At 41.9% G+C, this 21,528-nt stretch overlaps 1 protein-coding gene and 1 non-coding gene across 2 annotated transcripts; both read right to left on the reverse strand.

The window, feature by feature from the left end:
- Nucleotides 1-404: 404 nt before the first annotated feature.
- Nucleotides 405-19,897, reverse strand: SLC46A3 (solute carrier family 46 member 3). Its single transcript, XM_032294398.1, has 6 exons — nt 19,366-19,897; nt 18,683-18,895; nt 12,990-13,860; nt 11,077-11,160; nt 4,838-4,994; nt 405-1,886 (listed from the first exon to the last, which is right to left on the reverse strand). The coding sequence occupies exons 2-6, from the start codon at nt 18,869-18,871 to the stop codon at nt 1,802-1,804; spliced, it is 1,386 nt and encodes a 461-aa protein (XP_032150289.1). The 5' UTR covers nt 18,872-18,895; nt 19,366-19,897; the 3' UTR covers nt 405-1,801.
- On the reverse strand, nt 4,596-4,701 carry LOC116562567. Its single transcript, XR_004274019.1, has one exon. It is a non-coding gene; the product is annotated as a U6 spliceosomal RNA (small nuclear RNA).
- Nucleotides 19,898-21,528: the final 1,631 nt, after the last annotated feature.

Raw genomic sequence — 21,528 nt, forward strand, 5'->3', positions numbered from 1 at the left:
TAAAAGGAATGATCTTGGAAATAAGAAATCCAAATAAGAATTTCTAGTTATTAAATTATGAGTGCTACTCACTGGCCAAGCAATCATTGATTTCCTTAAAGCCCTAAGCAATGCTATAAAACAGAAGACTGTATCTGCTTTCAAGAGATTACAATGAAGTTAATCATTTAGTTGCACTTTAGGGCATTTGTGTTATTATTTATGGTAACTTAGGAAATGGGAAGTATTAAAGGACCTATGAAAATACCGTAAATCAATTTTATAGTGTATAAGCTGGCATATTTTTCAATTTGTTTGCAAGGTTGGCTAAATGATTGGCATAACAGTGGTTACTCTCATAAGGCTTTGAATATATAGCTTTAAATGATTTTTACAAGTAAAAATAAAATGTTGTAGTCATTTAGTTTAGCTCAACGAACATTTATTGAGGATATAATGAGTAATCAAAGCTTGCCAGGTAGCAGAAACAAACAATTGCAAGTGGATGGGAAATGCTGGGACTGAAGTACACACAGAGAGCCACAGAAGCCCTGCAGGGACTTGCGGGTAAGGAGGGATGCCAAGAAGCCTGCTATGCGGAAGAAGCAATGTTCTGGCTGAGACCTGAAAGTTTCAATGTAATGTGGGAGGAAGAGCAAATGGAACAGCGTGTGAAAAGACACGGAGGCATGAGACCACATGGTGTTTTTAGAGACCAAGGTGGACCTCAGGATGAGTGTATGGCAGTAAGAAATGAGATGGGAAGGGGTCAAATCATGGGTGGCTTGCTTGTTTGATCATTTTCCTAGCAGTGACAGCCACTGAAGGATTCACATTTAAAGAGTACAAGATCGGTGTTTTTAAAATGCCCTCATCAGTATTTCTAATTGAACAAGGATGGACAACAGCTGCATAAGAAAGACTAGAGGTAGAATTCTCAGCCGGGGATCATGGAATGCAAATATCCCTTTACTGACACAAGGGACAAGTGTTGGCCCCAAACATTAATTACTTGATACCACTATTAGCTGTTCATTCAGTTTTTTAACTTCGTTAGAGCAATTTTATTTATAATCCATTTTTCCCCAAGTACCCATTACATATAGAAATATTATCGCTCCTGTCACTGATGAAACATATTAAGAAAAGTAAAAAATACACATTCTTTAAAGTGCCTCCCTTTTAAGGATTTTGTATCAATGAAACACTGATTGTGGATTTCATGTATAGTCTTCAGAAGTCACATTATATAAGCTCTGACTATCAATAGCAGCTTAATAGGCTCTAGAAAACAAAGCATTACCAAGTATAGGTAAAATTATACATATTTGAAACTTACATCATTAGTTTCCTACCAATGAGTGATTCATCATAATTTTCATTATGCCTTCAAAATCCCTGAGAGAGGCCAGAAACCCATTCTGCTGATAAAGAAACTGAGGTAAAGAGTTTTCTCTTTGGCCTCAGTGTGAGAGCCTGGAATATGTCAGAGAGATTATTGCTTTTGACTTATCAAGTTTCTTGATCCCTCCTTACACCCTTAAGTTTTAATGTTCCTCTTCTAAGTTCAAAAGTGAGGAATACTTGAGATTTGTTTTGTGTATTGCAAGTATATTGCATGATATGTACAAAGTGTTCAAAGTGCATGGTACCATAAGAAGCTAAAGCCAGGAGCTGTCTCTCTGACTGTTCAGTTTAGAAGAAAGGATATGTAAAATTGGTTATCAATGAAGCATTGATTGTGGAATTCATTTACAGTCTTCAGAAATCATAGTATATAATATGTGCATTAATATATTTTTTTTGTTTGTTTAAATCACAGTCATCTGTCTGAAGCATCTTCACTGGATTCTTCTTGTATAAGAAGTTCATAGCTTCCCTCATTCCAGCTGGTACACTTGACAACACTGTAAAAGCAAACCAGAGATTTTAAAATTGAGATTAAGACAATATCTAAATGAGTAATCTGTTTTCCAACTTTTTTCCCAGTTACATCGCTTTTAATGAATTATGGCAAATTATCAGGAGGAGTATCCTGGCATTTTGAATCCAGCTGACTCATGCATGGTGCTCTGAAAATAATTTTAAAACTACATGATTTTTTTCTCTTCTAGACCCCTAAGATATCCCATCTGTCCCATTGTTAACTCTGCGTAGTCCACATAAAATAGTTATCACTAAAGTCATTACTGAAGTTCCTGTTGAATAGCTATAACTGAAGCTCGGAAGCACGGACATTTGGAGGTAACAAAGCATGTAATTCTGATTTTTAAAATATTAAGCAGTATAGGGATAAAAAGAATCTCAGGAGCCCATCTACATTCACCTCATTATTAAAAGGACAATTGCCTTTTATCTATCTGTTAATAGAATTTATAAATATATGAAGAATAAAATTAGAATTATCCATTATTCTATACACCATGTATGCAATTATTTTCATTCATTTAAATTTTATTTTCCTAATTAAAAAAAAAAAATCTTTTTTTTTTCTTTGGCCAGGCACGTTGGCTCACGCCTGTCATCCCAGCACATTGGGAGGCTCAGGCAGGCAGATGACCTGAGGTCAGGAGTTCCAGACCAGCCTGGCCAACATGGTGAAACCCCATCTCTACTAAAAATAAAAAATTATCACACCTGTAATCCCAGCACTTTGGGAGGCTGAGGCGGGTGGATCACGAGGTCAAGAGATCAAGACCATCCTGGTCAACATGGTGAAACCCCGTCTCTACTAAAACTACAAAAAATCAGCTGGGCATGGTGGCGCGTGCCTGTAGTCCCAGCTCTTCAGGAGGCTGAGGCAGGAGAATTGCCTGAACCCAGGAGGCGGAGGTTGCGGTGAGCCGAGATCGCGCCATTGCACTCCAGCCTGGGTAACAAGAGCGAAACTCCATCTCAAAAAAAAAAAAATATATATATATATATATTAGCCAGGTGGTGGTGCACGCCTATAGTCCCAGCTACTTGGGAGGCTGAGGCAGGAGAATGGCTTGAACCTGGGAAGTGGAGGTTGCAGTGAGCCAAGATCGCACCACTGCACTCAGCCTGGGCGATAGAGTGAGACTCTGTTGGAAAAAAAAAATCTTTTTTTTGTAAATATGAGGGTCTCGCTATGTTGCCCAGATTTGTCTTGAACTCCTGGCCTCAAGCAATCCTCCTGCCTCAGCCTCCCAAAGTGTTGGGATTACAGGCATGAGCCACCGTGCCTGGCTACAGCTCTTATTAATTAAGTCATTTTTTATGCTGTACCATCATTTACTTAAACATTTTCCTACTGTTGGACAGTTTGGTCATTTAAAATTTTTTGTTGTAATTAATGTTTTTATATATCAATTTTTGATAACAGTGATGATTTCTTTAGAGTATGTTTCTAAAAGGAATTGGTGGATCAATCACTACGAACTTTAAAGAAAAAGCTTTTGATACATTCATGAATCGCTTTATGATATAGCCCAAGAAGCACTATTATCAACAATGTATAAGATCAATTGTCTCATCTGTGCTCACCCGCACAGTATGTATTTGTAATGTAGTTAATTCAACAGCTAAATAGTCTCTTTTTAAAAAAGATAACTCGTATAAATAACTTTTCATCAAAATTAGAGGAACTGCAAATACTGTTGTTCTCTGACACAGATGTAGGTATCAGAATTCAATAAGACAGTAAGTACCAAGCTCCTACTATAAGACTGAGCCAGCCCTTTAAGGAGTTTGTCATGTTGGCAGGATGCTTAACACCTGTGTTTATAGGTACCTTCCTCCCTAACTCAGAGCCTCACCCCAAAGTGCTTAGGAGAAAGCAGAGAAGGCCTGGCTTCTTGTGCCCCCTTTGCCTTGATTCCCGTCATTGTGTCACACTGGCAGCCACCATGCTATGCTATCACCACATGAAATAGAGCTCAGTGGAAACAGATTAATGCATCAGATAAATTTGCTTGGACATCTCAGCAATCACTCATCTAGTTGGCTCACATTTTTTGTCAAATAGAAAGAAAAAAGGCATACATATTGCTTTTATCTTTATGCTTCTATCTCTTCATTATATGTACTATTCATAAATGGGATTTTGTGCTTCTTTAATTTGAATATTTATTTAAACATTTAAACATTAAAGTTTAAACATGTCATTAAAACAAGACAAAGCCATTAAACAAGTCCGCTCTGGAAAGAGAACCCTATAGTCAGCATATCCTATCTGCTTTTGTCATTTATACAAGAATCCGTGTGAAAATCAATCTCCTTTTGACCATCAGGGGATACTGCACTCTGGGAAATCATAGTTTGAAGGTATACATCTCTAATCTTAGATACTGATTTAATCAGTGGTCTGAAGGCGGGGAGTTATAACGAACACAATCTTTCTTTTAATTCTTCATTCATGTCACTCTTGTTCTTCCTAAGTCTCCCAAGATTATTGACATATGCTTTTACATCTATTTATTTTATTTGTTTATTTTAATGAGATGGGGGTCTTGCAATGTGGTCCAGGCTGGTCTTAGACACCTGGGCTCAAAATGAGCTTCCCACCTCAGTCTCCTGACTAGCTGGGACTTTAGGCATACACCACCATGACTGGCTCTCTTTTTTTTTTTTTTAAATTAAAAAATTTATTTTATTAAAATATGAAGTGCTTCATGAATTTTCTTGTCATCCTTGCACGGGGAGCATGCTAATCTTCACTGTATTGTTCCCATTCTGTATATGTGCTGCTGAAGTGAGCGCTTCATGTCTGAAAGTTCTTGAGAAAAGCACATTCTGAGGCAAAATTTCAACAGATCTATGTGATTTTACTGGTGAGGTTAGGGAATTCACTGAATCCCTATGCCCTTTGATAAAATGATTAGAAATCATGACATACCACAGACTGATTGCTGGAAGTAGTAACAGACCAGCAGACAGCAGGAAAGGGAAGCCAGGGTACCAAGCAACAGTGGCTGAGTAAATTCCATTGAAAGTAGAAACCGCAGTGACTCCTCCAAGTGTTTCTAAGAAAGCAATACAAGCAAACAGGGTACCTGTTTGGGGTAGGGATATAGAGGGAGAAAAAAAAAGGCAGAATCACAAAACAACAAACGCAAACTAATGGAGACTATCGTTATTCATGGAAAACAGTAAACATTGGTGAATGAAATGAAAGTGATTCCCCCAAAATCCCTGAGAAGTCAGCAGCCCATTCTACAGCTGAGGAAACGAAGGGAAAGATTCTCCTTGGATCCGACGTGAGAGAGGTTGAAAACTCCAAATAGCCAAGTTCCAGTGTCCGCAGGACAAAGCTGAAAAGACACTGCAGCTGACTCATTTGAAAACTGCCTGTCTCCCCTCTCTGCCACAGCTCCAGGCAAAGCCACACCTACCCCTGCTCTTCAAGATGCTGTCTCCCACCCTCTATCCCTGTGCTAATCTGTGTGTGACACCTGAAAGCGCAGGATGGCTCTGAACAAGCACTGCTTCCTGCAAGAGCCTTTTGAAAGGTAAAGAAAACCTTATATGCTCCTCAGTCTGGCAAGAGTGACAGCTGCAGGCAGAGAGGAGATTCTTACCATACATTCTGCAATTGGAATTTTATCCCTCTCTTCGAAGTGACCAAAAAATTCCATCACCCCTAGATTTTGCATGTTTGACACATGAAATCAACCATCCTGTGCACTAGTGAAGGTTTATGCCACAGTTTAATATTAAGTGACTCTTTAAAACATACATTTCCACCTTACTGCTTGCAACTGCCTCTGCCTTAAGGTGCCTTACAAGATGAAGAGTGGGAATTCTGCTACGGTCACTTGCTATACACCAAATTTGGTCAAGGGTAGGTAGGCCACTCAGCATCGTTCATAAAGTCTAAAATGACTGCATGGTCAGTAAAAGCTCACAATCAGAGAGAAACAGACATTATTCTACTGATGTTTAGTTGTGTCTGGAAGCCAAGACAATGTCAACTGAAGAGTTAAACCTCCAAAAGACGGGCTGGCCATCTTCATGTGCTTTTCTTCCTCTTTGTCAAATTTTGCATCACCAGATTGAATAAAATTTCGTGACCATTTTCAGTCAGATTGACCTGGCTTTCTCGGTGTCAGAAAGCTTCTGCAGCCTTCGTCACCAAGCCACTGAGCTTGTTCCCTACTTTGCCAAGTTTATTTTTCCATGATAAACTGTAACGCATTTTTCTTATTGACAATACAAATCGTGTAAATAATTGTGTTTGCCTGGACTGATAGGAAGGAAAGGCCAAGTTTGAGGGTTACCTCTCAAAATTAGATATGGTTTTTGTTTACATTCTAATTTTCCCCATGGTTTTGATCTTTTAGACTGTGTATTGATTTTTATATTTAAACTTTTTTTTTTTTTTTTTTTGAGACGGAGTTTCGCTCTTGTTACCCAGGCTGGAGTGCAATGGCGCGATCTCGGCTCACCGCAACCTCCGCCTCCTGGGTTCAGGCAATTCTCCTGCCTCAGCCTCCTGAGTAGCTGGGATTACAGGCACGCACCACCATGCCCAGCTAATGTTTTGTATTTTTAGTAGAGACGGGGTTTCACCATGTTGACCAGGATGGTCTCGATCTCTTGACCTCGTGATCCACCCGCCTCGGCCTCCCAAAGTGCTGGGATTACAGGCGTGAGCCACCGCGCCCGGCCATTTAAACTTTTTCATTTTGTTGTACATATTCTCATATCTTGCTTCAAATTATTCATTGAATGATAGGGCATACATTCATAAAACATACACCTATCTCTGCGAAATACTGTGTGCTCACTTACGTGTCTTCTTTTGACTAAAATGAAAGCTTTGTCGCTCTGCCTTGCACATCTGCCTTGCTCACAGCTCTATCCCCAGGGCTCAGCTGTCCTTGTGCATGGCAGACATTTAATAAATATTTGTCAAATGAATGAATAAAAGCTTAACTCAGGATCCCATTTACCAGTCACCAAGTAGCATGCAGACTTACTGCCTCCATGATTTATGATAATACATTAAGTCAGTTTAATTGGAAGGACGTTCTTCTACTTGTCTGACTACATTATTTTATTTTATTTCTGATCTCTTGCCACAGCCAGGAATAGTGCTATGGGAAACAGGCTGCACAGTACCGGTTCTATTATGTAAGGGTTTTCATCTATTCTTGACGGGAAATAGGTCAGACAGTGCACCATTTGTTCTGATGGAACCATACTATTATGAAGTAGCTTTAGCTCGTTGCTCAGCTTCTCTGAGCATTTCAACTTGTTTAATAAGTTGCCAGATATAAAATAGGATTGAAGGATAAGAACAACTGAATTTATCTTTTAAGTCCTGTTTCTTCTTTTTAAATCCCATAGACCTCAAAAATCAAGTCTGTTTTATTGTATCCCAATTTATAATGCCCAAGTAAAATAGTCGAAGGCAGCTTCATCTCTGAGTTCACAGTGGTGCAGAGCACAGAGATTTCAAAATAATTACCAGAATTCCATTTTCTCACCTTTCTTATTTAAGATAATAGAAATAATGACAGGCATCTGAAAACTTTGGCAGTATTTCCCCACTCCTTTGAATATTTAAAGTGTATAATATTTTCACAAAAATTGCCAATTTAAATAATGGTGAAGGATGGGAATACATTTAGTTACAGAAATGTTGACACCAAAAAGATGATTTAGCTTGCATTTAACAACAAAGTAATTTAAATATCCTGGAATAATGAAGTCATAATTCACAGTTACTGTAATTCTGATAAAGAACTGCTAAAAGGTACACTAAACATTTAAAAATATTACTGTATTTAACAGTATGATATGATCTTTTTATTTTTATTTTTTGTAGAGATAGAGTCTCCCTCTGTCTCCCAAGCTGCTCTTGAACTCCTGGCCTCAGTGATCCTCCCACCATGGCTTCCCAAAGTGCTGGGATTATAGGTGTGAGCCACCACAGCTGGCAGAGCTGACTTTGTAAAAGCCTTTATAAACTAAACCAAATGTAAACAAAAATAAACTATACATCTTGACAATTCTATTTTTGGTCTAAGTCAAAGCAGGTAAATTTTTTCCCAACAGCTTTATTGAGCTATAATTAATATCCCACAATTTAAAGTCTACAATTCAGTGGTTCTTAGTATATTACAGAGTTTTGCAACCATCTCCACTACCTGTGGAACATTTTCATCACCCCAAAAAGAAACTCTATACAAATAAGTACTCATTCCCCTTCCCCAGCCCCAGTCAAGGCCTAATTTAATTTCTGTCTCTATGGATTTGCCTATTCTGAATATTTCATGTAAACAGAATCATATTTATATGACAATATATGACTTTTTGTGACTAGCTTCTTAAACTTGGCATAATCATTTCATAGTTCATCCATGTTATAGCATGTAACAACGATATTTCTTTTTATTGCGGAAGAACAGTTCGCTGGATGGATAAACCACATTTTGTTTACCCATTTGTCAGTTCATGAACATTTGCGTAGGCGTCACTTTTTTGCTGCTGTGAATAAGGCTGGCATGAACAAGATTTTGTGCGGACATATGCTTTCACTTCTCATGGTGTGTAAGTAGGGGAGGGATTGCTGAATCATAAGGTAACTAACTTTCTGAGGAACTGCCAAACTGCTTTGCATGGCAGCTGCACCATTTTACGTTCCCACTAGCAGTGTATGAGGGCTCCAATTTCTCCACATCCTCATCAACACTTGCTATGGCCTATTTTATTTTGGCCAGTGGGTCTCACTCAGTGGTTTTGCTTTGCATTTTGCTGATGGCTAATGATATTGAGGATTTTCATGTGCTTATTGGTCATTTGTACAGCTTCTGTTCAAATCCTTTGCCCATTTTTAAATTGAGTTGCCTTTTTGTTGTTGAATTTTAAGAGTTCTTAAATATGCTGGCTATGAGTTCCTGATCAGACAAATATAATTTGCAAATATCTTCTCCCATTCTGTGGGTTGTCGGTTGATGTTTCACTTTCTTTCTTTCTTCCCTTTTTTTAAAATTTTTAGTAGAGACGGGGTTTCACCCTGTTGCCCAGGCTGGTCTCGAACTCCTGACCTCAGGTGATCTCCCCCACCTTGGCCTCCCAAAGTGCTGGGATTATAGGTGTGAGCCTCCGCGCCTGGCCTCACTTTCTTGGTGTTATCCTTTGAAGCACAAAATTTTTCAAAGGACAAACTTTGAATGAAGTTTTTGGATGAAGTCTAATCTGTCAATTTTTTCTTGGTGGTTATGCTTTTGGTGTCATAGCTAAGAAACTATTGCCTAATCCAAAGAAGCAGATAGATTTGTACATAGTTTACATACATTTTTCTATTCTGTAGCAGTTTTCAAGGTAATCATCATCACATCATTTATACACAGCTGTGTGAATACATAACTACATCTTATGAGTGAAAAATAAGAGACTGGGCGCAGTGCCTCACGACTGTAATCCCAGCACTTTGGGAGGCTGAGGTGGGGGAGATCACCTGAGGTCAGGAGTTCAAGACCAGCATGGCCAACATGGTGAAACCCCATCTCTACTAAAAATTCAAAAATTAGCCGAGTGTGGTGGCAGGCACCTGTAATCCCAGCTACTCACGAGGCTGAGGCAGGAGAATTGCTTGGACCCAGGAGGCAGAGGTTGCAGTGAGCCTAGATCATACCACTGCACCCCAGCCTGGGCAACAAGAGCAAAACTCTGTCTCAAAAAAAAAAAAAAAAGAAAAAGATAAGAAACATATTTGAAAATTTACTGAATTATGTAGTTTTCTCCAGTGTTGACTAAACTGATATAAATACAATAGCATAATTATGAATTATTCATAAGTAATCAAATAAGTACACTCACAGCACCGGGCTAAGAACTGACATTAAAGGATGTGCCAATGTCTAATAAGATTCAGATGATACAAAAGGGAAGGAGGACAACCCCATATGCCTCATATCTAACTAGTAACTAGTTCTCACTGGAAATCCAATTTTTGTCTTTGCTGCATCCTGGTTATTCTCTGCCCACCCTGCCCGCCCCTTCAACTGTTTGACTTTGTGTGCCCTGCTCTGTGCGTGAGAGGCTGACCCCAGATTGTATGACTTGGACTTTCTTGCTGGCCCGAGTTCCTGCTGCACTTGGTTAAAAGGATGAAGGAGGAGAGGGGCTATAGTGTTTCTTCTCTGCATCCTATCTGGGGCATCTCTCTGGCTGCCTTGACGATGCCCACTCTCTATAATGGCCTTCATGAAAGACTCTTGATGGAACCAGCTGAGTGGGACCCGCCTTTCTGCCAGGACTCTGGGTCAGGCCCAGCTGTGACATTTGTAGAGGCCAGTGTAAGAACATCATTAGAGGCTTATATATTATAATCTAAGGATTTAAGCATTTAAAAGTTGTCAGTTATTTGAAATCTGGCTAACAAGCTATTAACTAAAATATATTCTGCCTTCCTACTGTGAAAAATATCTCTTTTTAATGAATGATCTAGAAGCTAGCACACGCGTAGGATTCTCAGATGTTTTCAGAGTTCCATATAGGACAGGGTGGCCCAGGGTGAGCTGACCCTCAGCCTTGGTGCCCAGCTGGAGCCCACCCCCATTCTGCTCTATCCCTTGCACCACCCTCTCAGAAAGGGTCATTTGCATGTGGGTGTAGAGGAGCACCCTGCGATTCCACGGTCCGGCCAGACCCTCTTTAAGGAGTCGTCCCTTGGCTTCTTCCTTGGTCTACAGGTGAGCACACTGGGCACAGTCCACCCTCAGGAGAAGGTGGCTGAGGAAGAGGATCATCCAGACCCTCACTGGACATGAGCCCAGAGCTGTCTGGGCTGGGAACTGCAGGGACCCAGGTGGGCAGAGTGCAGTCTAGAAGGAAGGAGACATGGTAAGCTCCCAGCAGGCATCTCCCACTTGGCCCTGAGGTCTCCTTTCTTCCTGGGGTGGGGCAGAGCCAGAGCCAAGCGAGCTGTCTAAAGTACCAGGCCCTAGGCAGGGGCTCCCTTGCAAGAGTGTAAGCCTTTTCCTAAAGCTTACCACTTTACTCAAAAGGAGATCCAGGCATTAAAAGGGCTGTAGATTATTCTGAAGCATTAAACATTGATTGTACACAGACTTGAGTTGGTACAGATGGTAGATTCATGATAGTTCTTAAATAAATTAAACTTACCTTGTTCAGAAGAATGAACCACTTTTGACAACATGGACCGCAGAACAGAGAACGGCACGATAATGAATAGGAACGGCACCCTGGCTGCGGGAGAACGGATTCAAAATCACTGGCTCATTCTGAAAGCTAACGGCCAGTTTAAAATGGGAAACACTTTCACTCTGTCTAAATATTTCCTTTTCTACAAGCATCCTAACTCATTGCACCTAAAAACTGAATTAATGAATTGTAGAATTCTGTCTGATGAATTAAAGTAGACTATGGACAGGTCAGTTTAAGGTTACTTTACTCTAAAATTCTTACTCCAGTACAAAGAACAAGAGTCCATGTAATTTTTAGGTCTAGATCCATTTATATAATCTGCCAATTAAGACTGATCTGCTTATTTTTCTTAACTATGTATTAACCTAATTTGTTTTTGTTTGTGCTTTTTCAGACTTGGCACTCGTAGTGTTAGCATGCCTTTGTTATATTGATGCATTTATTGGTAAACTGGTTATCATCTTGCCTGTTCATCTTTATGGTGGAGTAAGTTTATAAGCATAAATTACCCCTGGTCTTCAATTAGGACCCTTAATAGTCAGTAGTGCTTTTAATTACATCATAAAACAGTTATATATGGCATCAGCAGATAAGTTATCAAAGTGTTTTCACATAGATTAACTTACTTAGCCTTGGCAGCTCTCAGGGAGACGGGGAGAAAAACTGGCCATTATTGAATGGTAGGCATTGTGCTAAGTGAGTGCTTGACACCTACCTAACATTCATTGTAACCCTCTAAATTAGGTAGTACAATTAGGTAGTAAATTAGGTAAATGTACAATCGCCCATTTTACAGATGAGAAAATGAGGGCTTAGAGTAGTTCAGTAACATGCCCAAGATCATCTAGTACTCTAGAGGGAAGTTAGGCCCAGTTCTGTTTGGTCACACTGCTTCCCTGAGAGATAGCAAGGGGTTAACACTTTTATTAGAGTAAAGGGTAAACTGGACCTTTCCCAGAGTCTCATTTTATAGTTACATAGCCTTTTCCAATGCAGTATCTCATTCGAACCCTGCAAAAACAGTTATGAGGTAGATTGCTAAGGAAGCAGTCTAATTTGCCAACCAGCAATTCATCAAAAACCAGTTCATGAAATGGTCGATTTGCTGAAAGATCAATTTGCAAAACCTGTCTTTAAAAAATTCCTTCTTGAATATATTAAATTGATATAGTTTTTTCTTATAAATACTTTCAGTATACTTTATAGCATTGTCCTAAATATTTTTACGGAAAGTTGTCTTCTTAACAGCATTTTAAGAAATGTTCACTTTAATGAAAGCTATACTGAAGAACTCATTCATAAGAAGAACGTTTTTCAAAACAATTTTGTGGCAAATATGCAAATCTGGGAAATTGTGGTTATTCAGTGAATTAAATTTATTTATTTACATATTTATTTTGAGACAGAGTTTCACTCTTCTTTCCCAGGCTGGAGTGCAATGTGTGATCTCGGCTCACTGCAGCCTCCACCTCCCAGGTTCAAGCGATTCTCCTGCCTCAGCCTCCCCAGTAGCTGGGATTACAGGCATGCACCACCACGCCCAGCTAATTTTGTATTTTTTTTTTAGTAGAGATGGGGTTTTGCCATTTTGGTCAGGCTGGTCTCGAACTCCTGACCTCAGGTGATTCACTTGCCTCAGCCTCCCAAAGTGCTGGGATTACAGGCATGAGCCACCGTCCATGGCCTAGTGAATTAAATTTTTAAAGCAATTTAGTTTTCAGCTTATTGACTCCTGGCAAACTAGCTATTTCCCTTTAATTGAACTAGAATGGCTTAAATAGAGGGCTTTATATTAAAGTTTTCTCCCAACAGACAAATTAATTTCATATGAATATCAAATACATAGTTCTAAAGCTACACTTGGAACTCACCTAAAAACATCATCAGTGTTGTCCTGGCAAATGCAGTCATAGCCATTCCTGTCATAGTGGTAAGAATCCCAATGAAGGCCATATGAATATCCTCCATACAATAAGAAAAAAGCCATATTCCTAGGAAACTAGTGAAAAAAGAGGCACTACCCAAAGCTGATCCATAGCCTATAAAAACTTCATTCCAGCAGAGTGGTGAATCCAATTCATAAAGGATAAAAATTGGGGCAATGCCAATTACCACAAAATAATAAGTGATTATTGTAAAAAGTAACAAACAGAGCAAAACTCGTCTCTTACCAGAAGGATTTTTAAAAAGCATGTAAGTTCGGTAAAATAGGTCTTTGAAGCCTTCACTACATGACATAGTAACATTCTGAGATGAAGACTCTTCAGCGGGATCACCGAGAAAAAATAAAATATAGGCCAAATTAACAGCAAGAGACACCGCAATAATTAGAAAGGACCACAAAAAACCTAGTTCTCTAATAAAATAGCCAGATGACAGTCCTGTTAGACCAGTAACAATTCCAAGCAGAAAGTCAACGATAGCTATTCGAATTGTTTTCTGTTTGTGTTCTTTACACTGATCAACTATATAGGCAAAGCAAGCTCCCCAAAATGTGGTATAATTGCCACAAAATGCACCAATGAAGGTAGATGCAATCAAAAGCTGGAATGGGAGGGCAAAATAGCAAAGCAAACAGAGCCAAACGCTGGTTGCAAGAGCACCAATGGAAGACAAAATCATAGGGAATTTTCGTCCATGGTGATCACTAATAGACAAAAGTATGAATGTAGACACTAGACCAGGAATTAATCCACTTATGTCCATCTGCAGATTAAAACGTGACACTTTTTTCTGAACTTCCTGCAAAGAAATAAAAGAAGACAATGTAGTTTACACAATGTGCGTAAAAATATCATGGTGCACGCTTTTTTCCCTGTGGCCAGTAGGGTATGGGTGGGGAATCTCTGGTGCATGGGCAGGACTAATGGAGCTTACTTACATTTTCGTCCAGTACACAACACAAGTACAGACTGAATATCCCTTATCTGAAATGTTTGAGACCAGAAGTGTTTTGGATTTTGGATTTTTTCAGATTTGAGGATATTGGCATGTATATAATGAGATACCTTGTGGACGGGACTCACATTTAAACACAAAATTCATATATGTTTCATATATACCTCATACATATAGCCCAAAGGGAATTTTATATAATATTTTAAATAATTTTGTGCATAAAACGGTTTCCATTGAGAACTTATGTGTGGAAATTTACACTTGCGGCTTCAAAACGGTGATCAAAAAGTTCCAGATTTTGGCCGCCCGTGGTGGCTCATGCCTGTAATCCTCACACTTTGGGAGGCCAAGGCAGGAGGATCACTTGAGGTCAGGAGTTTGAGACCAGCTTGGCACCAACATGGTGAAACTCTGTCTCTACCAAAAAATACAAAAAAAATTAGCCTTTATTTAGGAAGCGCTTGGCTGTTGCCTTTTTTTTAACCTCTGTCTCCACAAATAGATTAGTGAGAAACATATTCCTTTATTTACTAAATAAAAGAATTAAAAATAAGATAAAATTGAAAGAGGAGCCTTACACTATGCAGATGGTAGCGTGCCATGGCTGAGTGTGGTGGCTCATGCTTGTAATCCCAGCTCTGTGGGAAGCTGAGGAGCATCTCTTGAGCCCAGAAATTTGAGACCAGCCTGGGCAACGTAGCGAAACCCTCTCTCTAAAATAAATTTAAAAAAAATAGGCCGGGTGCGGTGGCTCACACCTATAATCCCAGCACTTTGGGAGGCCAAGGTGGATGGATCACTTGAGGTTAGGAGTTCGACCAGCCTGGGCAACATGGTGAAACCCCGTCTCTACTAAAAATACAAAAATTAGCCCGGCAAGGTGGCGCATGCCTGTAGTCCCAGCTACTCCGGAGGCTGAGGCAGGAAAATTACTTGAATCCAGAAAGCAGAGGTTGCAGTGAGCTAAGATTGCGCCATTGCACTCCAGCCTGGGTGACAGAGTGAGACTCCATCTCAAATAAATAAAAATATAAAGTAAATAAAGATGGTAGTGTGTCATGACCTGAGGAGTAGGATAAACTCAACTTCCAAGGGCCAAAATGACAATGACAGACGACATACACACACAGATTGAAAGACGTGTCAATCATTACACTAGTTATTTGATGGAAGGAACTTTGCATGATCTTAAAACATTTTTTGCTTGCCATTTCTCTGCATTTTCCAAAGTTAATATAAAGAGTATGCTGGCTGCGCGTGGTGGCTCATGCCTGTAATCCCAGCATTTAGGAGGCCGAGGCAGGCAGATCACAAGGTCAGGAGATTGAGACCATCTTGGCCAACATGGTGAAACCCTGTGTCTACTAAAATTACAAAAATTAGCCAGGCGTGGTGGCGGGTGTCTGTAATCCCAGCTACTTGGGAGGCTGAGGCAGGAGAATTGCTTGACCCCGGGAGGGAGAGGTTGCAGTGAGCCGAGACTGAGCCACTGCACTCCAGTGACAGAGTGAGACTCCACCCCCCCACAAAAAAAAAAACAAAATAAAAACCAGCATTTGCCATTTGTATACTGGGAAATACTAAGCTGATTTTAAAAACAGATTTAAACCTTTTTTAGTCATTGCATGAATCACTGAAGGTGATGGTGGTACCTCCTGGGAAGCAAAAATCTTCCTTTGTCCAAAGGGGCAAACAGAGAGTGGGCTACGACTCCAGCGTGGGTGGCAGGGTGAGGGTAGGGGTGGTTTCTGGTTCCTGGAGGTCTAAGAGCACCAATTTTAAGGGAAGGGACCTAGAGTAGTAGGTTCTCTTCCATATTAATCCAATTAAGAAACAATGAATGAAAAAAATCAATTTGAAAATTTGGCAAAAATCTTTGACATGAGACCACTGCTCTGGGCAGTAAGGGTTGAGCTGGGCCAGGCTGGAGGTGGGCCAACACCTGCCACCTGTACAGTTGCAGAAGCCACCAAGCTGGCTGGACCAAGGCCTGTCTCCCCTCACTCCAAAAGGGCAAGAGCAGCAGACTTCCCCAGACATTCTAGTCTTCTCCTCCCAGGTCCCTCCCACTGCAACCAGGGGGCCTACTCCTAGGGGTCGGCTGAAAGACAGCACAGAATCCAATACAGAAATTGATGAGCTTAATAAGGAGAGGTTTGTTAAAGCCTACAAAACTGCAGCTAGACAGGAAGAATAAGTTCGTGTTCTACAGCACCATAGGGTGACTACAGTTAACAGTAATACATTATATAGTTTCGAATGGCAAGAAGGAGGATATTGAATGTTTCCAACACAAAGAAATGAGAGATGTTTGAGATGACAGATATGCTAATTAGCCTGATCTGATCACTGTACATTGTATGTATCAAAACGCCACTGTATATGCCATGAATATGTACAATGATTATTTGTCAATTAAAAAAATAAAATAAGGCTGGGCTCGGTGGCTCACGCCTGTAATCTCAACACTTTGAGAGGCCCAGGCAGAAGGCTCACTTAAGACCAGGAGTTCAAGGCCAGCCTGGGAAACATAGCAAGACCCTGTCTCTACAAAAAAATTTTAAAAATTAGCTGAGTTTAGTGACAGGTGCCTGTAGTCCCAGCTACTCAGGAGGCTGAGGTGGGAGGATTCCTTGAGCCCAGGAGTTCAAAGTTGCAGCGAGCTATGACTGTACCACTGCACTCCAGCCTGGGCAGTAGAATGAGACCCTGTCTCAAAAAATACCATACATACATAAATACACAATAAATAAAATAAAATAAACTCTTCAGGTGATTCCAATATGCAGTCAAGGTTAAAAAACACTGTGTTAGAGGTTCCAGGATGGGATTCAAGTATGTATATTAACAAATATCTCCAGGGCCAAAATATGAAGAGCACCCCTGCTCTAGGACCCCAACTTTGAAACTAAGAGGATTTATTGGCCAGGGACGGTGGCTCACGCCTGGAATCCCAGTATTTTGGGAGGCCAAGGCAGGCAGATCACGAGGTCAGGAGTTCAAGAGCAGCTGACCAACATGGTGAAACCCTGTCTCTATTAAAAATACAAAAATTACCCAGGTGTGGTGGCGAATGCCTGTAATCCCAGCTACTCAGAAGGCTGAGTCAGGAGAATCGCTTGAACCCAGGAGGCGGAAGTTGTAGTGAGCTGAGATCACGCCACTGCAATCCAGCCTGGGCAACACAGCAAGACACCATCTCAAAAAAAAAAAAAAAAAGAAAAAGAAAGAGAATTTGTTAAACTCTACTCTTTTTATGTGTGTTTTTCTCAACCTAGAGAGACTCTGGGCTTCTCTGGTTCAGGACCATTTTGCTTATCCTTACCACCGCAGGATAATGTGTGATAAACTTGTTTAATGCATGAATAAACACACAATAAAAAGAAATTCTGAGCCTAGCGAAGCTTCTGACTCCCCGGAATAACATAGGAGCCGTTCTTAAAGGGAGATAAGACCGTTAGGTGAGACCCAGGGCCCTTCTTTTTTGACTTTACCCTAGGCCAGAACCTTAATGTCTTCCAGGCTGCTCAGAAATAATCACTTCCAAGAAAACGTTTCCCATGGGAATGAGGAAATGAATAAGATCAGAGGTTGTGCCAAAGTGCCTGGCTTCACCCCAGCAAGGTCCCACCTGACACGTGGACGGATACCTCAGGAAGTGCTAGAACCTTGCCTCTGGGGCGGTTTGAGTTTCCTCCTTCTCAGGCTCTTTTCCCAGTCACAGAGACTCGCAGAGCCAGCAGGAGGTGACTCAATTCCCTTGAACTCATTTCATCTGTCACTGGGAAGCAGCGCCACTCCTTTACCATCACAAAATGTCCCCAAGAGGAAGAATTCAGAGTTTACAGGTGTGATTTGTTTTTGAGGCACTGTAGGAAAAAAACATTTCCAAATCTGGATACTATCTCTTGGCATTTTGAAACGGTAGACTTTTATCAAAAACTGCCAAAGGGACCAGGAGAATGGTGAAGTGCCTCCTGTTTTACACACAAAAATTGGGGGAGGATGCTGGAGAGAGAGGAAGAAAGGCTCCTTAATATCTGGCTAAACATTTCTGGTGAGGGCATCGGTGGGAACTTCCCACTCCAGATGTCCCCACAGAGCTGCTCCTCATCACATGAGAACCAAGGCTGACTTGACAATACCAAATAATAAATGCTTCTCCGCCCCACCTGTGACAGACACTGGCCCACAGTCTTCAGTGATGGGCCACCTTCTAGAGTCCCTGAAAGCTGGGACATGCAGAAACAGTAAAAGGACTGGGGAGAAAGAGAGCAAGGGAGAGGGCAGAAACATCATGTTTCAGCCACCCCTGTCCACCAAATTGCTCATTCCAGCCCACCCTGCTCCAATTTTCAGACTTTTTTTTTTTTTAGGACAAAGGAAGGAGACAGCCACAGAGATGACATTGTGGTGAAATTTTCCGAGAGAAAGGAGAAAAGCTAGTGTCACAGAGGAGAGTGTTTTAAGAAGAAGAGGCGGATTTGAAAGGTATCAGGAAACTTCAAATGGGATGAGATCCAAGTAAAGGCCATTACGTTTGGGATTTAGGACTTTGATGGCTGCCATAGAGAGAGCAATGGATGATGAGTGCAGGGTCCTCTGACTCAAAAGCTTGGTACACATTCCCTTTTTATTAAATTCTATGGAGATTGTCATTTCTTACCTCTTGGAATACAAAAATTGGACTGCTTTTGTTTTTTTCACACTCAGAAATATTGCTATCAGATGAAAAAGTGTAGTTGCCAGTTTCTTCCCATATTCTCCGATAAACATATTGCGTTGTCAGTGGACTGGTCAAAGTCATAGCAAATGCACTAAGTAAAATGGCAGGTTCTACAAATAAAATCTTCATATTGCCTGCGGAGGTAGCTGTATTCTATAGAAGGAGAAAGTGGAGAAAAATCATCAGTCTCATCCCAGAGCCTAGATATTCAAAGATGGGGAAGTTTGAGCAATTTTGTGGAGTAAATGTTTCAACAAGCAAACTAGAGAATGGAAAAGGCAGTGCGCACTTTCTCAGAGAATAACTTTTACTTTGGAGTTGAGTGCCCTGTAGCACCTGAGGCTGCCATGCTTTCCATTTTTATGATTAGGACATTGCAGGACTCAAGCCGCCTTTGAGTCTGAAATAATAAACTGTCACCCATCTTGATTAGCCAATGATCACAGTACAGTTCCCACACTGTATATTGCCAGCGGGTTTTTCATAAGTTCAACAATGAGGTTCCTTTTGGGAAGCGACCGTTGCACAACTGTTATTGTTATTTTGCTGCCTGTTAACAACAGACAGGGAGGGGACCTTTTAAAAAGCAGCTTCCAATCGGAAGGGCCTTATTTTTAACTCACCCCACGATTACAGTCTTCCTGCCAGGCTGGGCGCAGGTCGGGCCGTGCCCGGGGCCGTCGCCTCGGATGCCCTGCACTCGCGCGCGCCCGGGTTAAAGAGCAGCCTCTGCGCTGGGGCAGCAGAGGACGCGCCGGGGACAGTACCTCGGCGGGGGCGGGGAGCCCGGGCTACGCGGCCGGCGCTGGGGTGGGGAGGGGACTTTCCCGTCGAATTCGACCAAATTACGCTTGTCCGGGAGTCTCAGGCGTATTTTAAAGCAGACCACGACAAGCACACTTCCGCGTCCAGAGTGACACCTGCACGGTTCCCGGCGCAGCCTTCGGCTCCCCCGCGGCCCTGCGGACTCGGCCTCGGCGCGGGGCGGTGGGGCGTGGGGCAGCTGCTGCTCCCGCACGGTGGGCAGTCGGCCGATCGGTTCCTCTGCCGGTCGGTCCGCGGCCCGGTCAGCGCTCGGCGGTGACGCTGCAGCCGCCAGCTGAGCATCGCTGCCGCCGAGGAGGCGGGGTCGGCTGCCGCCTGCGCGGTCACGGTCCCTCCCGGCTCTCCTGCGATTGGGCCCTGAGGCCGGTGCCCTGCGGCGATTGGTCTGCCCCGACGTCACTCGCCCCACGAGAGTGGCTAGTGGATCGTGCACCCTCCCTCGGAGGCCGGGAGTGGATCCTGCGCGAGCGAGCAGCCACTCTGCACCGCTGCTGCGTGCTGGGCCGCGCCGCAGGCTCAACAGCTCTGGAGTTGCAAAGCATTTCTGAACCCGAATATCGTTTCCCATACAAACACGTGAAAGATCTGTTGCAAAAGTAACGTGTTTGCGCTATAGCTCCTAGCAGGATCCCGGTCCGCCGGGCCGGTGCCCGCAGAAGAGGGGAGTGGGCGCCCGCAGAGGGTATAGGAAAGAGGGTGCTCAATGCAGAGTTAGCGGAGGGTTGGATTAAGCAACTCGTTAAATTTTCATGAACCTCCATATCTTTATCTGCCAAGTGTGGATATTAACAGTCTTACAAGGTTATATAATTAAACCCTCAGTGTGTATACACAGCATAGCCCCTGGGCATAGGGGGAGCCGTCAGTGCTCTTCAACACACTCACCAGGAACACGCTTGTAGCAACTGAATTGAGCTATTACTTCTTGAAGCCAGGAGGAATGCGTGCGTGAGGACCGCGGTGGCATCTCAGTAAGAAGGTGTTAGAATTTATTATGGGCTTATGTTATGTGATTTTGGGAAGAGTTCAAGAAAGCAAGGCCTTACTCTGGATTGGTTGCTGTCAGGAAGTGGCGGTAATTCCATGATTGGGTATCTTAATAAGTCTTATTTAGAAGGAGTCAAGTCTAGACAGAGACTTAAGCCATGAATAATAAAGAACCAGCAGTCACACGAATTTGTCATTTTTGTAGTTAATGCCTAAATGTTGTTTGTGTTGACAAAATTATGATGTGGTCTTGTTTTTGTCTTGATCGTGGTTACAGAATGCCCTTGTCTGACTTCGGTATTCTATGAAATTGTTTTCATTGGACAGAACACCATGGTACGGAAAAGCTCTTAGCAACACCAAGGCCCAGCAGATAGCTCCAGGTCAGCACCTGGATGTCAGAGCTGCTTTCTCTTCCTCAGCACTCCTTAAATGACAGTTATGTCACTGAAGGTAGAGTTAAACGTCTTAGGTTTGAGTCCTGATTGCTACTTAGTAGCTGGTAACCTTGGACTTGCCACTTAATCTTACTTCTCAGCTTCTTCAAATCAGCATTTATGAAGCACTTGTTAACAGTTTCAAACAATGGAGCATAGATATTGAAAAGAAGGTATACAAACACAAATAAATGAATAAGATGCGGTTTGCAAGGAAGACATAATATTTTAAATTGCAGTACTTTGTGCTAAGTACTAGATAATTCTAATGTCATTAGAAGATGTCTTTTTTTTTTTTTTTTTTCAGATGGAGTCTTGCTCTGCCACCCAGGCTGGAGTGCAGTGGTGGGATCTTCGTTCACTGAACCCTCTGCCTCCCAGGTTCAAGCAATTCTCCTGCCTCGGCCACCTGAGGAGCCGGGATTACAGGTGCCCGCCACCACACCCAGCTAATTTTTGTATTTTTAGTAGAGATGGGGTTTCACCATGTTGGCCAGGATGATCTTGAACTCCTGAACTCAGGTGATCTGCCTGCTT

Source organism: Sapajus apella, unplaced genomic scaffold, assembly GCF_009761245.1.
Source record: "Sapajus apella isolate SASKATOON/1434 unplaced genomic scaffold, GSC_monkey_1.0 scaffold32, whole genome shotgun sequence".
NCBI lineage: Eukaryota > Metazoa > Chordata > Mammalia > Primates > Cebidae > Sapajus > Sapajus apella.